This window comes from Pelophylax lessonae (assembly GCF_965119305.1).
Source record: "Pelophylax lessonae genome assembly, chromosome: 1".
Classification (NCBI taxonomy): domain Eukaryota; kingdom Metazoa; phylum Chordata; class Amphibia; order Anura; family Ranidae; genus Pelophylax; species Pelophylax lessonae.
In genome coordinates this window covers 616,021,594-616,034,313 of record NC_138768.1, presented here as the reverse complement: position 1 = coordinate 616,034,313, position 12,720 = coordinate 616,021,594, and the positions used below count along the sequence as shown (strand labels likewise).

The 12,720-nt window shown below is 39.8% G+C and overlaps 1 protein-coding gene across 1 annotated transcript in view; it reads right to left on the bottom strand.

The window, feature by feature from the left end:
* ALPK1 (alpha kinase 1) overlaps nucleotides 1-12,720 on the bottom strand; it is a 214,730-nt gene that overhangs the window by 22,491 nt on the left and 179,519 nt on the right. The window contains exons 12-13 of the mRNA XM_082254294.1: nucleotides 3,013-3,160; nucleotides 1,080-1,242 (exon numbers count right to left, since the gene is read on the bottom strand). Of these exons, the coding sequence (XP_082110420.1) occupies nucleotides 1,080-1,242; nucleotides 3,013-3,160 (311 nt within the window). The remainder of the gene's footprint in view (nucleotides 1-1,079; nucleotides 1,243-3,012; nucleotides 3,161-12,720) is intronic.

The following is a 12,720-nucleotide window of genomic DNA, read 5'->3' as shown; positions in this document are numbered from 1 at the left end:
GTTGAAATTTTATATATTCTTTTCTATACCTTTCATTACTACACTTACCATCTCCAGCCCTTCCACTCAAATTCCCCAGGGACACCTATAGTTGTTTCTTTCATGAATTCAGTGGGGAAGGGATTTTGGGCTGGTTCGGCATAGCCTTGTACCAACCATTCAATTTGTCTATTTTCTATTTGTGAATAAAATATGGGTTTATAGGATTTGCAAATCATTGCATTCTGTTTTTATGTAAATCTTTCACAGCAGTCCAACTTTTTTGGAATTGGAGTTGTAGTTAAAGTGGGCCTCTTGTCTTTGCATGCGCAGCTCAGTGTACAGTCTCGCTATGCTGTGGTGCCAAGATGCTTTAACTCCTGTGTGCATGCACAGAAGTTATTTCATCCTGGGTAGGCCAATAAACATGGCCTAATATGGCAAACTGAATCCTGCTTAAAATTACAGTTTTTGAAACAATGTTAAACTCTCTAACTTGACCTTATACTAATGACAGGCAAGTCATTAGGCTAGTAATATGGTTAGTGGGACATATCGGTCTAAATATATAACAGCTGCTCTGAGATAAACATATAGACAGAGATTTCACTATTTGAAACACCTCCTTCAATCCACCTTCTAAATCCCCTAAAGCTTATAATAATAAATATCTCAATTTTCTATCTTGGTCATAATGACTGCAACATCAAAAAAACGTTTTCATACTGAAGGTGTCCAAGAGGCTCCAACAATCCAAGAACCAAAATAATTTGCCATTCTTAAGCTGGATAAACACTGTCCAACTTTTGTTGGTAGATTTCCTCCAGATTTACCTTTTCTATGTAGTGCAAGGGCCTGCCAGATTGCATACAAATTGAAAGAATTTAGGTTTGACCTTATATTATATGGTTTTGGTAAGTCTAAAGGAAAAGGTCTTCAGTAAATCTTATAGTGTGTATGGCCCATTATGCACAGAGTCACTACTTCAAATGGTAAGCTAAATGCATGCACACAAAGGTGGATGCAATCACTTCTATTTTTCGTTTTATATTGAACCTCTTTGTGCACATATTGTATGTTTCCCTTCAATAGCTTCTTACCAACAGAACAGAAGAAGGGATGTAGAATATCTGAGTGGGAATGTTCTGTTCATAGAGTCTTTTGTTGAATTCTGTGACATAATACTGAGCAGTCATCTGCCGCTCTACGTCGTTGAAGTGGTACAGCAGCTCCTTGTGCGTTTTATAAGCCTTCCCAACATACCTACAATAGAAACCCAGGGTTTAGGAGTAAATTCTCTAAAAACTGTATCAGGCTTTCTGGACAAATGTGCTATTTGTATCAATAATTAGTATACAGTATATGCATAGTGTATAATAATGTGTTCATATAAATGAATGTATTGTATTGTGCATATATTTTTTTAAGTGGAATAAAAACTGGTTGTGAAGAAACTGCTGAATTGCAGGTAGGTAGAATATGCACACATCTAGATACTTGTAAAATTTTCTTGGCTTGAATAACAGACTAATTGAACAGGTGGCTAAAAGGCAACTCAAGTAGGCAGAACGAGCAAACTTTCACAATGCCTGTGCATGGGAATGCAAAATGTTTGCCACTTCATTATGTGCTGTGCAAAATCCCTCTCCAAAGCTACCCACACTGCCACCCAATGGGCAACCTCTTCAGCAACTTCTTATCTATAGGACTTCTGTATCACTGCTGGCTGTGCGCTCTAAAAAAGAAACCTAAATTAGCCAGATTAAAACACCTGTCCTAATTCAATTGTGTTTTCTTGTGATATAGGGTACAGGTAGCATCTGGTAAGCTGGTAAGCTGGCCATTTTGTTCATGGTGTATGGTACATTCATACCCATAATTTAGATTAATAGGAAGTGTGATGAAGCAGATATGTTCTAATAAAAACATTTTATTCAGATAGCACATTTGGTATTGCTACCAGGTCTTGCATATCCAAGTCCAGCACCAGGTCTTACCTATAAAAAGCATTATCCAAGGAGATTCCATTTGGCTTAGTCAATACATTTTTTATTAACCAATCTTTTATTGGTTTGGCTTCAGTTAAGCTAATTTGAATTGATTGCTGTGTGTTAGTGTACTGTTCACAATGTACTATTTATGTACTATTTAGCCTGAATGTCTCATTAGCTTTTATACTTTATTATGCACAACACAAAAGCCTTGCTGGCTACAGGGGCACCACTTCCATTACACTATGGAGTTGATTTACTAAATACAAATAGCCTATTCATTTTTGCAAGTGCATTTGCCCCAGAGCTTAGTAAACGAGGAAGATTTCTGTTGACTTTCATCATCCAATCATGTGGAAGCAAAAAATGCTGTTCTTTTTTTAGTTTTCCTTGCATGTGATTGGGTATTCTTTGTAAAGTGAGGCTTTATCTAATTTACTAAGCTTTGGGGCTATTTGCCTTTGGTAAATCGACCCCTATCTGTTCAGTTTATATAAATCAATGGTATATATGTAATTTCATAAAACCAAACTTCAAATATGCACAGCTGCATTAAAAAAAGCATGAAAATACAAATGCTTAATGACACATTGAGACAACGTCTATTGAGACGAAACGTACATTGGGGGGAGGGAGGGCCTGTGTCACCTATGTCTGTCTGGAGCCGATACCAGCAGTATTTTTTAATGTCTCATGTGCTTACACTTCTGAAGTTTTTTTCTGGCTGAGTTTTAACACAGAGCAGGAAGGAGGACTGAATTGGAGTCTCATATTGGAATACTGCCATCAGATCCTTGAAGCAAGATCCATGCACTAATTACACACCATTGGGTTTTAAGGACAAGATGGACACAATTTATTTTTATTGAACGTTTGTGGACATTTAATTTATATGGACTTTATAATTGTTTTCACAGGTTCATAGTTGTGGTGATTGCAATAATTTGCATTTAAGGAATAACACTTGATATGAGATATTGGTTCATATTTGTATATATTCACACAGCGCAACAATACTATATATGTGTACATGTATAAATACCTTCCAAGAGTTTCTTCCTGGTGTAGAAAAGAGATCCAGAAAGCCTTTCTATGTTTTCCTTCTTTTTTAGGATCTTTTCCAAAGTGCACAAGAGTTTCCTGGGCTGTCCACAGCTCAGATTTCTTTGAGAATTTCAAAAGCAAAGCATCTGCATAAAGTAACCAGACAGGGTGTTTATTGTATAATATATAAAATTAGGCCTGATGAGAACAGATATCATCAGGGAATGACCACATTTTGATCAGTGTGTGGAAGTCCCAACTCAACAAAATTCGAACAAGTTGATTAACTTGTTTGTGTGAATGGTGGAATCTGTCAGCCCACTGGCTGAAAAAAAACCAGAGTGTATGGCCAGCTTTATAGTGATCCTTCACACTTAAGCCTTATAATAATACACACGCATAGCAAATTGTATCCATCCTAAAAGCTACTTATGAGTTTCGGAGAAAACCCAAAGGGTTAAATAACACTTATTTATCTTTTCTACCAGAGACCCTAGATCTGCTACAGCTCAGGGCTAAACTCTAGTTTCCATATTGTAAAATGCACCACAACATGAATAAATAATTTTACAAAGTATGAAGGGGTTGATTTACCAAAGGCAAATAGGCTGTGCAATTTGCAAAGTGCAATTGCACTGTGCAAGTGCAGTTGCTTCAGAGCTTAGTTAATGAGCAGAAGCTCCGCTGACTATCCAATCATGTGCAAGCAAAAATGCTGTTTTATTATTTTCCTTGCACACGATTGGGTATTCTTTGCAAAGTGAAGCTTCACCTCATTTACTAAGCTCTGGAGCGACTGCATTTTGCAAAGTGTATAGTCCATTTGCCTTTAGTGTCTGTTGCAAAAGGGGCTTAAAATCTAATGTCCCTTCTACGCTCATACAGATACACCAGGGCCAATTTGGTTGAAAGTCAGTTAACCCACGAGTATGTGCATAGGAAAACCATAGCTCTAGGAGAAAACCCACACAAACACCATGCTGATAACATGAATACTGCATCCTTTGTTAGAACTGGACCCAGAACCCTAGCAATTGCAGGTTGACAAACCTAGTGCAATGGATTTCACTATAAAAATTCATAGGATATAAAAGAAGCTGGTGGGTGATTCGACCTGCTAGCATGTGTCCTTTATTTAAAATCCACTGAACAATCCATGTCCAGTCACAAAATACAGTACAGTATACACGATGTGTGCTACTGTAGTATGTAGCCTCAACACAGGTAAATAAAAAAAAAAGAAATCTATACAATTTACAAGAATACAAATATTGGTAGAACAGGGTTACCATTGCCACTGGTTTTTGTCTGCCCAATTACCAAGTTCTTCTTTTTCATATCTATATGATGTATGTGTTGTACAATGCTGCCTCAATAAAAATTGTTAAAATAAAATTAAATAGCTAGAGTGAGTTATCTTAAAGTGATACTAAAGTCTTGTTTTCCTCCTTTAAAAATAACAAACATGTCATAATTACCTGCTCTGTGCAGTGGTTTTGCACAGATCAGCCCAGATCCTCCTCTTCGTTGGTGGTCCTGGCCCCTGCCTCCTGCTTGCTATGGGGGCACCTGAGCCGAGCCACAGCTCCTTCTGTCTATTCAGACACAGAGCAGCGGGCCTGCCCCCCTCTTTTCTCATTGGCTCACTGAATTTAATTGACAGCAGTGGGAACCAATGGCGCTTCGCTGCTGTCTTAGCCAATGAGGAGGGCGAATCCGGACAGCTGAGTCTCTCGTGCAACATCGCTGCATCGGGATAGGGCTCAGGTAAGTATTAAGGGGGCTGAGGGGGGCAGCTGGACACAACTTTTTATCTTAATGTATGGAATGCAATAAGATAAAAAAATGTCTGCCTTTAGAACCACTTGTAGCAGACGATTCTACAATGTAGAAGGGGCATATTTTTTATGTTTCTTTCCAGGTCCCTACCTTTACTTTCTTTGCCAGTCCTTTTTTAACCACTTGCCGACCACCGCAAGTACATATACTGCAGCGGTCAGCACCCCCTGGGAAAAGTGACGTATAGGTACATCACTCACCCGCGAGCCAATAGGGGACGAGCGCGCGCCGCCGGAGGCGCGCTCCCGTCCCCGCTCGTTCACTGCCATTCCAGCACGAGTGACCGGCGGGTCTGATGTCCGTTGGTCACTCGCGAATTCCCACTGGAGAGGGAGAAAGGCAGGCGGCTAATGTAAACAAAGCCGCCTGTCATTCTCCCTGGTGTAACTGCAGAGATCATACGACCCTGCTATGTAGGATCGTATGTCTCTGTGGTTACATCAAAAGCCACGCCCCTTAACAGTTAGAAGCACGCCCCTAGGAACACACTTAACCCCTGGATGTCTAATAAAGTTAACCCCTTCCCTGCCAGTGTCATTTTTACAGTAACAGTGCATATGTATAGCACTGATTACTGTAGTAATGTCACTGGTAACCCCAAAAGTGTCAAAAATGTCAGTCAAGGGTCCGATCTGTCCGCTGCAAAGTCGCAGTCCCGCAAAAAAAATCGCAGATCACCGCCATTACTAGTTAAAAAAAAAAACAATAAACATGACATAAATCTTTCCCGTAGTTAGTAAACGCAAGAAAATTTTGCGCACACCGATCAAGATACGCTTATTGCGATTTTTTTAACCATAAATATTTAGCAGAAAACAAATTGGCCTAAAATGGTAAAAAATTTTGATTTTTACATTTTTTGGGGGGAAATTCATATAAAAAAATGTGAAAAATATTGTTAATTTTCCAAAATTGTCGCTCTTTTTTTGTTTATAGCGAAAAAAGTAAAAATAGCACAGGTGATCAAATAACACCAAAAGAAAGCTCTGTTTGTGGGAAAAAAAAGGACATCAATTTAATTTGGGTACAGCACCGCATGACCGCGCAATTGTCTGTTAAAGTCACGCAGTGCCTAATCGCAAAATAGTCCCTGGTCTTTGAGCAGCCAAATCCTCCAGGGCTTAAGTGGTTAACACCAACTGAGCTTTGCAGCATTTTCAAGAAAAAGCTTAGGATTCCAGTTTCTCCTCCTTTAATCACTGCAGCATACATTATCAGAAAAGGAGGGACAGAAAGGAAACTTGCCTTATATTCCTCAGCTTAACTTATTTATTGAACACAGTGGAACTATCAGCAAACCTGAAATGGAAAGCCCACCAAAATGCGGTAAACCTATTATTGTTAGCATCTGAAAAGCTAGGTTACATACTAGCTTCTGATTTCTTCTCCTACCCCTACAGCCAGGTATCACCCATAGTTCCCATAGTCCCATAGTAATCTGGTCCATACTTGATTGATGTTCTAAGTTGGCCATAGATGGGTAGAATATCAAATGAAAATTCAAAGGAAAAGAATGTTCTACTAAAGTACATTTATTTTTATAATCATCAGTGGGGTGGAAATCAACGTTTGTTTATAACTGCAGTGAAGAGAAAATTCAGAGAACAGGATGGAAAATTTTTCTTGAATGAACAGATTTCCATCAGTATGTGGTTTTTGTTCAGTAAATCCATTCATTCCAAAATTAAATGTTAAAGCAAACAAAATCTTTTGGATGACATTCAAATGTTCTGAGAATTTTCGTAAGAGAAAAGAAAGACTTTTCCTACTTCTATAAAAAAAATGGCCTTAGATACATGTTAATAAATGATGTAACTGTTAATCAGCTTGTGCAGACTGACATTTCTGGCTGGGCCAAAAAGAACTGTTAACTTTGATGTTCATTCTTACAATGAGCTATGAACAATGAATAATAATAAATGTGAAAAAATATGTGATTAGTATAAATTATTTTTTTCTACTAATTGTGTAACTAAAACAGTTGTAGTTTTTTTGTTGTTGGATTACTATTCAAGTGTTGAAAAAGTAAAATATTTGATATATTTACATATATTTTGTAATGTATATAACACAATAAAGATTACACCTAATTATACCAGTTACTAAATTTAGACTATGTCTGATCCCTTTCATTCATTTTTATTAGGTGCGTTGAATGAACTATAAGATATAGCTGCCACTTTTTTTTTTTTTTTTATCAGATAAATAGATAAACATACACATCCTGGAGAACGAGACCTCCTTACTAGACCAGTACCTAGCATAGCATATATGACATTTATAACACTGATCCTGGCTTCAAGTACTACAAAACATCAGTGATATATGTCTACCCAGGGGTCCGACAGTGTGAAATCTCTCTTTTCAACATTTCTTCAAACAATACTGAAAGCAGCTGTTACTTATTAAATTGTGACTAAGATATAAATGGGACCTTTCTACCATTTTGTCAGAAGAACTAAAGATCAGATTATCACAAATTCAAGTAGACAATAGTACTGTTCTTTGGCTGTAAAAAAAAACCCATTGTGCCTTATGGAGAGCGGAACAAAAGAATATACAAAAAAGTATCTAAATATTTGTCTTGGTGAAAAGTTCCAAAAGCATCCTTAAATCTTCAGCTGGCCATACATTATACAACTTTCTTATTCAATTTCCTTTGGATTTACCTTCAGCTATGTAGTGCAAGGGCCTGCCTGACTGCATACAAATTGAATGTGTTTAGGTTCAACCTCATATTATCTTGTTTTGGTAAATCTAAAGGAAAATTATACATGAAAATTGTGTAATGTATAGCTAGCCTTAGTTGGATTTCCCTATTCACCTTAATGATCAGTATAATAAAGCAAAGCAGTACAAAGTACAGCAATCAATTATAAAGTGTCAAGTGAAGTAACCCATAGCAGGTTCACCTTCCTTCACTCCTATGCCACTCTGTTTAGCTACCACGGGCAAAAATATACTTCCCTTCTCCCTCATGTGACAGCGCTGGAGGCTTGGTGATTAGCCGGGCACTTTCACATGTGAATAGGGAGATCGTTTCCAGACAGTCCTCTGACGTAACATGGCTTCTTTTCCTCAGTCACGTTCGGCAAGTGGCTAAACCCACTCTGCACAGCCCCCACTCCTAAACTGCTCACTTACCTTAGTTACAAGGCTGTGGCCTTCACAGATTTGAGTAGGGCTGTATGCTGGCTTTTCCAATCTACGGCTCCATTCAAGTCAATGGTCACCCAGTCCTCAGACACAGACAGTTCTGAAAGGATTTTCCTCTGACACACCAGGCCACCAGCACTAGAGTAGAATGCATCTCTGCAACTAAGGTAAGTAAGCAGTTTGCTAAAGGGGGGTTGTCCAAGTATCAATATTTTGCAATCATTTTCAGAAAGGTACATTGGTGTATTGGTACATTGGAAAGGTGTCCTTGAAATAAAAATGTTATAACAGTCTATTATACTGTACATATGTACATCATTTTTTTTAAGTGAGTTCTAACAATAAGGCTAGCTTTGCTGTAGTGAAAAAATGAATAGTTTCCAATATATTGTAAATTAGGGATCGACCGATATCAGTTTTTCATTGCGGATACCGATACCAATACCGATATTTTGGCCATCCCATATCGGTATCGGTGGATACGGGCTGATATTTTGTACATTTAAAGTCTTGAAAAATAAAGACAATTTTTGACACAAATCTGGTACTGAACACGTTAATTTTTGTTTAATGCTTAATGACTGGCTTGCTGGAACCCTGTGGTGGGTGGCTAGCTGTCTGGCACCCTGTGGTGGGTGGCTGGCTTGCTGGCACCGCGTGGTGGATGGCTGGCTGGCTGGCACCCTGTGGTGGGTGTCTAGCTGTCTGGCACCCTGTGGTGGATAGCTGGCTGTCTGGCACCCTGTGGTGGGTGGCTGGCTGGCTGGCACCCTGTGGTGGGTGGCTGGCTGTCTGGCATGCTGTGGTGGGTGGCTGGCTGTCTGGCACCCTGTGGTGGCTGGCTGTCTGGCACCCTGTGGTGGGTGACTGGCTGGCTGGCTGGCACCCTGTGGTGGGTGGCTGGCTGTCTGGCACCCTGTGGTGGGTGGCTGGCTGGCACAGGGGATGTGGGTGGCTGGCTGGTACAGGGCCTGTGGGTGGCTGGCTGGCTGGTACAGGGCCTGTGGCTGGCTGGTACAGGGCCTGTGGCTGGCTGGCACAGGGCCTGTGGGTGGCTGGCTGTTACAGGGCCTGTGGGTGGCTGGCTGTTACAGGGCCTGTGGGTGGCCGGCTGGCTCGCTGGTACAGTGCCTGTGGCTGGCTGGCTGGCTGGTACAGGGCCTGTGGCTGTGGGTGGCTGGCTGGCTGTGATACACTCCTGAGAGACTAGTCCCGACTCCAAACGAGGCTGTTCAAGGTGAGGGAGGTGGCCTAAAAAGGCAGAATGATGTCATGAAAATATCGGTCAGTCCCGGGGCCAATACCGATATATCGGAGAAAGTGCATATCGGCCCTCGATATATCGGCCTTGCCGATAATCCGTCGATCCCTATTGTAAATGATATTCACAGTTGATATGAAATAGTTACTGAAAAATAAAACTTGTCTCTCATTTATTATTATCAAAAGTATTAAAAATAGGTGGCACCACTTTACAAAAAATGTATATTTTAAAACAAAACTGTACAGCGCTAATTGAATTAAGTCAATTGAAACCGGCCATAAAAAGTACAGTATATAAAAGTGACTGTGTGTCAAAGGTGCATATTACGTGTAATCCTCACAACGTAGGTGCTTGAAAAACAATATTAAAGTGACATAGTGCCAATCGCAATCACAATAAATACATATACATAAAATAGAATTAATAAACAGTCCATATAAATTGTGCAATTAACGTATGAGAAGGTGCTTGATAGGTGCTTGAGAGAGGTGTCTGCTTCCACCACCACCACCAAAACAATTGGCCTCTCACCTGAAAATAAGACCTGTGTATTATCACTAGGTCAAACAAGCAGCAGTAAAAGATCTTTCTTTTTCAAGCCCGTGAGATCAACGTAGCTTAATGACTAAGACGAATCATTCATATCAGCGCTCCCATCATAGGTTCGTTTTAACATGAAGGAAAGACAAAGAAGCAACAGAATCTAATGCTGTTCGTTTAAACACAATTTATTGGGATTTAGCTGAATAAAAAACTCACATGGTATGGCACTAAATAGTGCAAGTAAAACGCTTGTCTTAGTAAAGATCCGAGCTGGCTGCCGGCTTCCTGGTCGCTTGTGAAGTCTCCTCCCCCTATACGCATTACGTCATTGGTCACAAGATGCTAGACTTCCTCAGTAGGTGTTTGACACAGAGTCACTTTTATATACTTTTTGTGGCCAGTTTCAATTGATTTAATTCAATTAGCGCTGTACCGTTTTGTTTTAAAAATGTGATTACTTTGCAGTGGTAAGCACAGTTGGTACAGCAGCTTTTTGTTGCATTTTATCAACCTATTATTCATTAATTTAGTATTTAATAGTTTGCGCTGATATTTTTATTTTGAGCAAAAAAATTATATGGCCAGCAAGCCCTAGGTTAACTGTAAAAAATAGAGTTGATGTAGCTGGACAGAGGGTCAAAGTGTCCATTACACATTAATATCCAGTTTCTTGAACTAAGCATAGAAAGCCATGTATTTAACAGATTTGGCCACAATGCACCTTTAGGTCAGTGGAAAGATGAATAAAGTGGACGTAAATCCTCTCCTATACCCAGTGAAGTGAACAGCCTCAGATGATACACAGGGATGAAAAAAATCTCCCTACATAAGTTTTACTTGTATATGTGCTCTCCTCAGCTTGCTATATTCTTTAGAATTCTAACATTGTGTTATAATTTTTACTTCCTTATTCAGCAGTGGGAGTGTAGTCTTGGTATACACTGTGTGACAACTGATTGGAGGAAAGGCACCCCCCCCCCCCTCCACATAGGCAGAAGAAGGAAGGAATGTGCAGAGCTGTGCTGTGACAAGACAAACTTTCTGCTAATCTATTTATAGCACCCATCTTGACACAAATGTCAGGCTGGTTTTATCTCGGTTGTCAAAGAGCTTGTCAGAAGTTATCATACTGATAACAGAGGAACAAAACAGCAGGAACACACGGGACTTAGGGCTTTGGACAGAGATAAGTAAACACTACAGATATTTGTGCCTATCTCAAATTTCATGAATTGGGTTTACATCCACTTTAAGAAAATCTTAAACCTGAACAGAAAAGTTTAAAGTATACCTAAGGTCAAAATATATATATATTTTAGTTTTGGAAAGAGTAGGGAATGATTTAAACCCACATCACTTATTTTTTTCTGTGCCCCATTGGATATATTTAATTTTGATTCCTAAAACAGGACGTTGGAGGCATTCGCCACCAAACAATGGTCACCATTGGGAGATATCCTTTATCTTCCTGTTTTGGTGACAACTGTAAACCTTTGGACTAGCCTTCACTCTCTGTTCTGCTAATTACCAGGATAAATAAAAAGAGTTAAATCTGAACTCTGGGTATGATATTAATTGCATACTTACATTGGTCTAGCTTGCACCAATACAAATATGCATATGTGATGTGTGAGGTAGTAGTTGGTGTTATGCACCTGAGGGGGTCACTTACTTGGCACTGATTGGATGAGCCGTTTTCAGATTGTGGAGGTGGGGTTGTATTCACTAAAACATACATGGCATTTTGTGAATAGCGGTATTGCCAAGCAATGCCACTTGTCCCTGGACCAGAAGATCTTGCCAGTTACTATAGTAGCACTGACTACTTCATTGTACATTGATATGCAACTTCCATAGCAGCTCCTCAGGTATGAGGCATTCATACTTACATTGGTCCAAGCTGATGTAAGTATGCAAATAAGGTCATACCTGGAATTCAGTTTTAATCAAAGTAAATGACAAAAACATACCAATGGTTTCAACACTTCCTTACCCTATCCAAACATAAGAAAAACATATTTTGATTTTAACCACTTGCCGACCGCTCACATTGAGCGTACTGCGGAAAAGTGGCTCGTTATCGTCCAGCGACGTAGGTCTACGTCGGTGGACTCCTCCCCTTGTGGGCGGGGCGCGCGTGTGCCGCTGGAGGCTCGCTCCCGCTGTATTCAGACACAGCGGGAGTCGGGCCAGGGGAGGAGAGCCGGTGATCATAGCCGTTCTTCCCCGATCGTCGGGGATCGAGTGAGGAGATCCGCCCGCTTGTATAAACAAAGCGGGCGGATCTCCTATGTGACAGACAGTCACAGATTACAGGATTCAGCTAGGCTGAACCTGCGATCTGTGCCTGTGTCACACAGTCCCCTCCCCCCACACACGTCAGTAAGCACCAGGCATACATTAACCCCTTGATCCCCAATAAAAGTTAACCCCTTCCCTGCCAGTGTCATTTTTACAGTAACAGTGCATATTTATAGCACTGATTACTGTAGTAATGTCACTGGTACCCCTAAAAGTGTCAAAAATGTCAGTTAGGGGTCCGCTCTGTCCTTTGCAATGTCGCAGTCCCGAAAAAAAAAAAATCGCAGATCGCCGCCATTACTACTTAAAAAAAGACAATAAAAATGACATAAATTTCCCGTAGTTAGTAGCTGTGATGACTTTTGCGTAAACCAATCAAAATACGCTTATTGCGATTTTTTTTTACCAAACATATGTAGCAGAAAACAAATTGGCCTAAAATGTTAAAAAATTTAGATTTTTACATTTTTTTGGGGGGAATTTCATATAAAAAATTGTTAAAAATATTATTTTTTCAAAATTGTCGCTCTTTTTTTGTTTATAGCGCAAAAAGTAAAAATCGCACAGGTGATCAAATACCACCAAAAGAAAGCTCTATTTTTG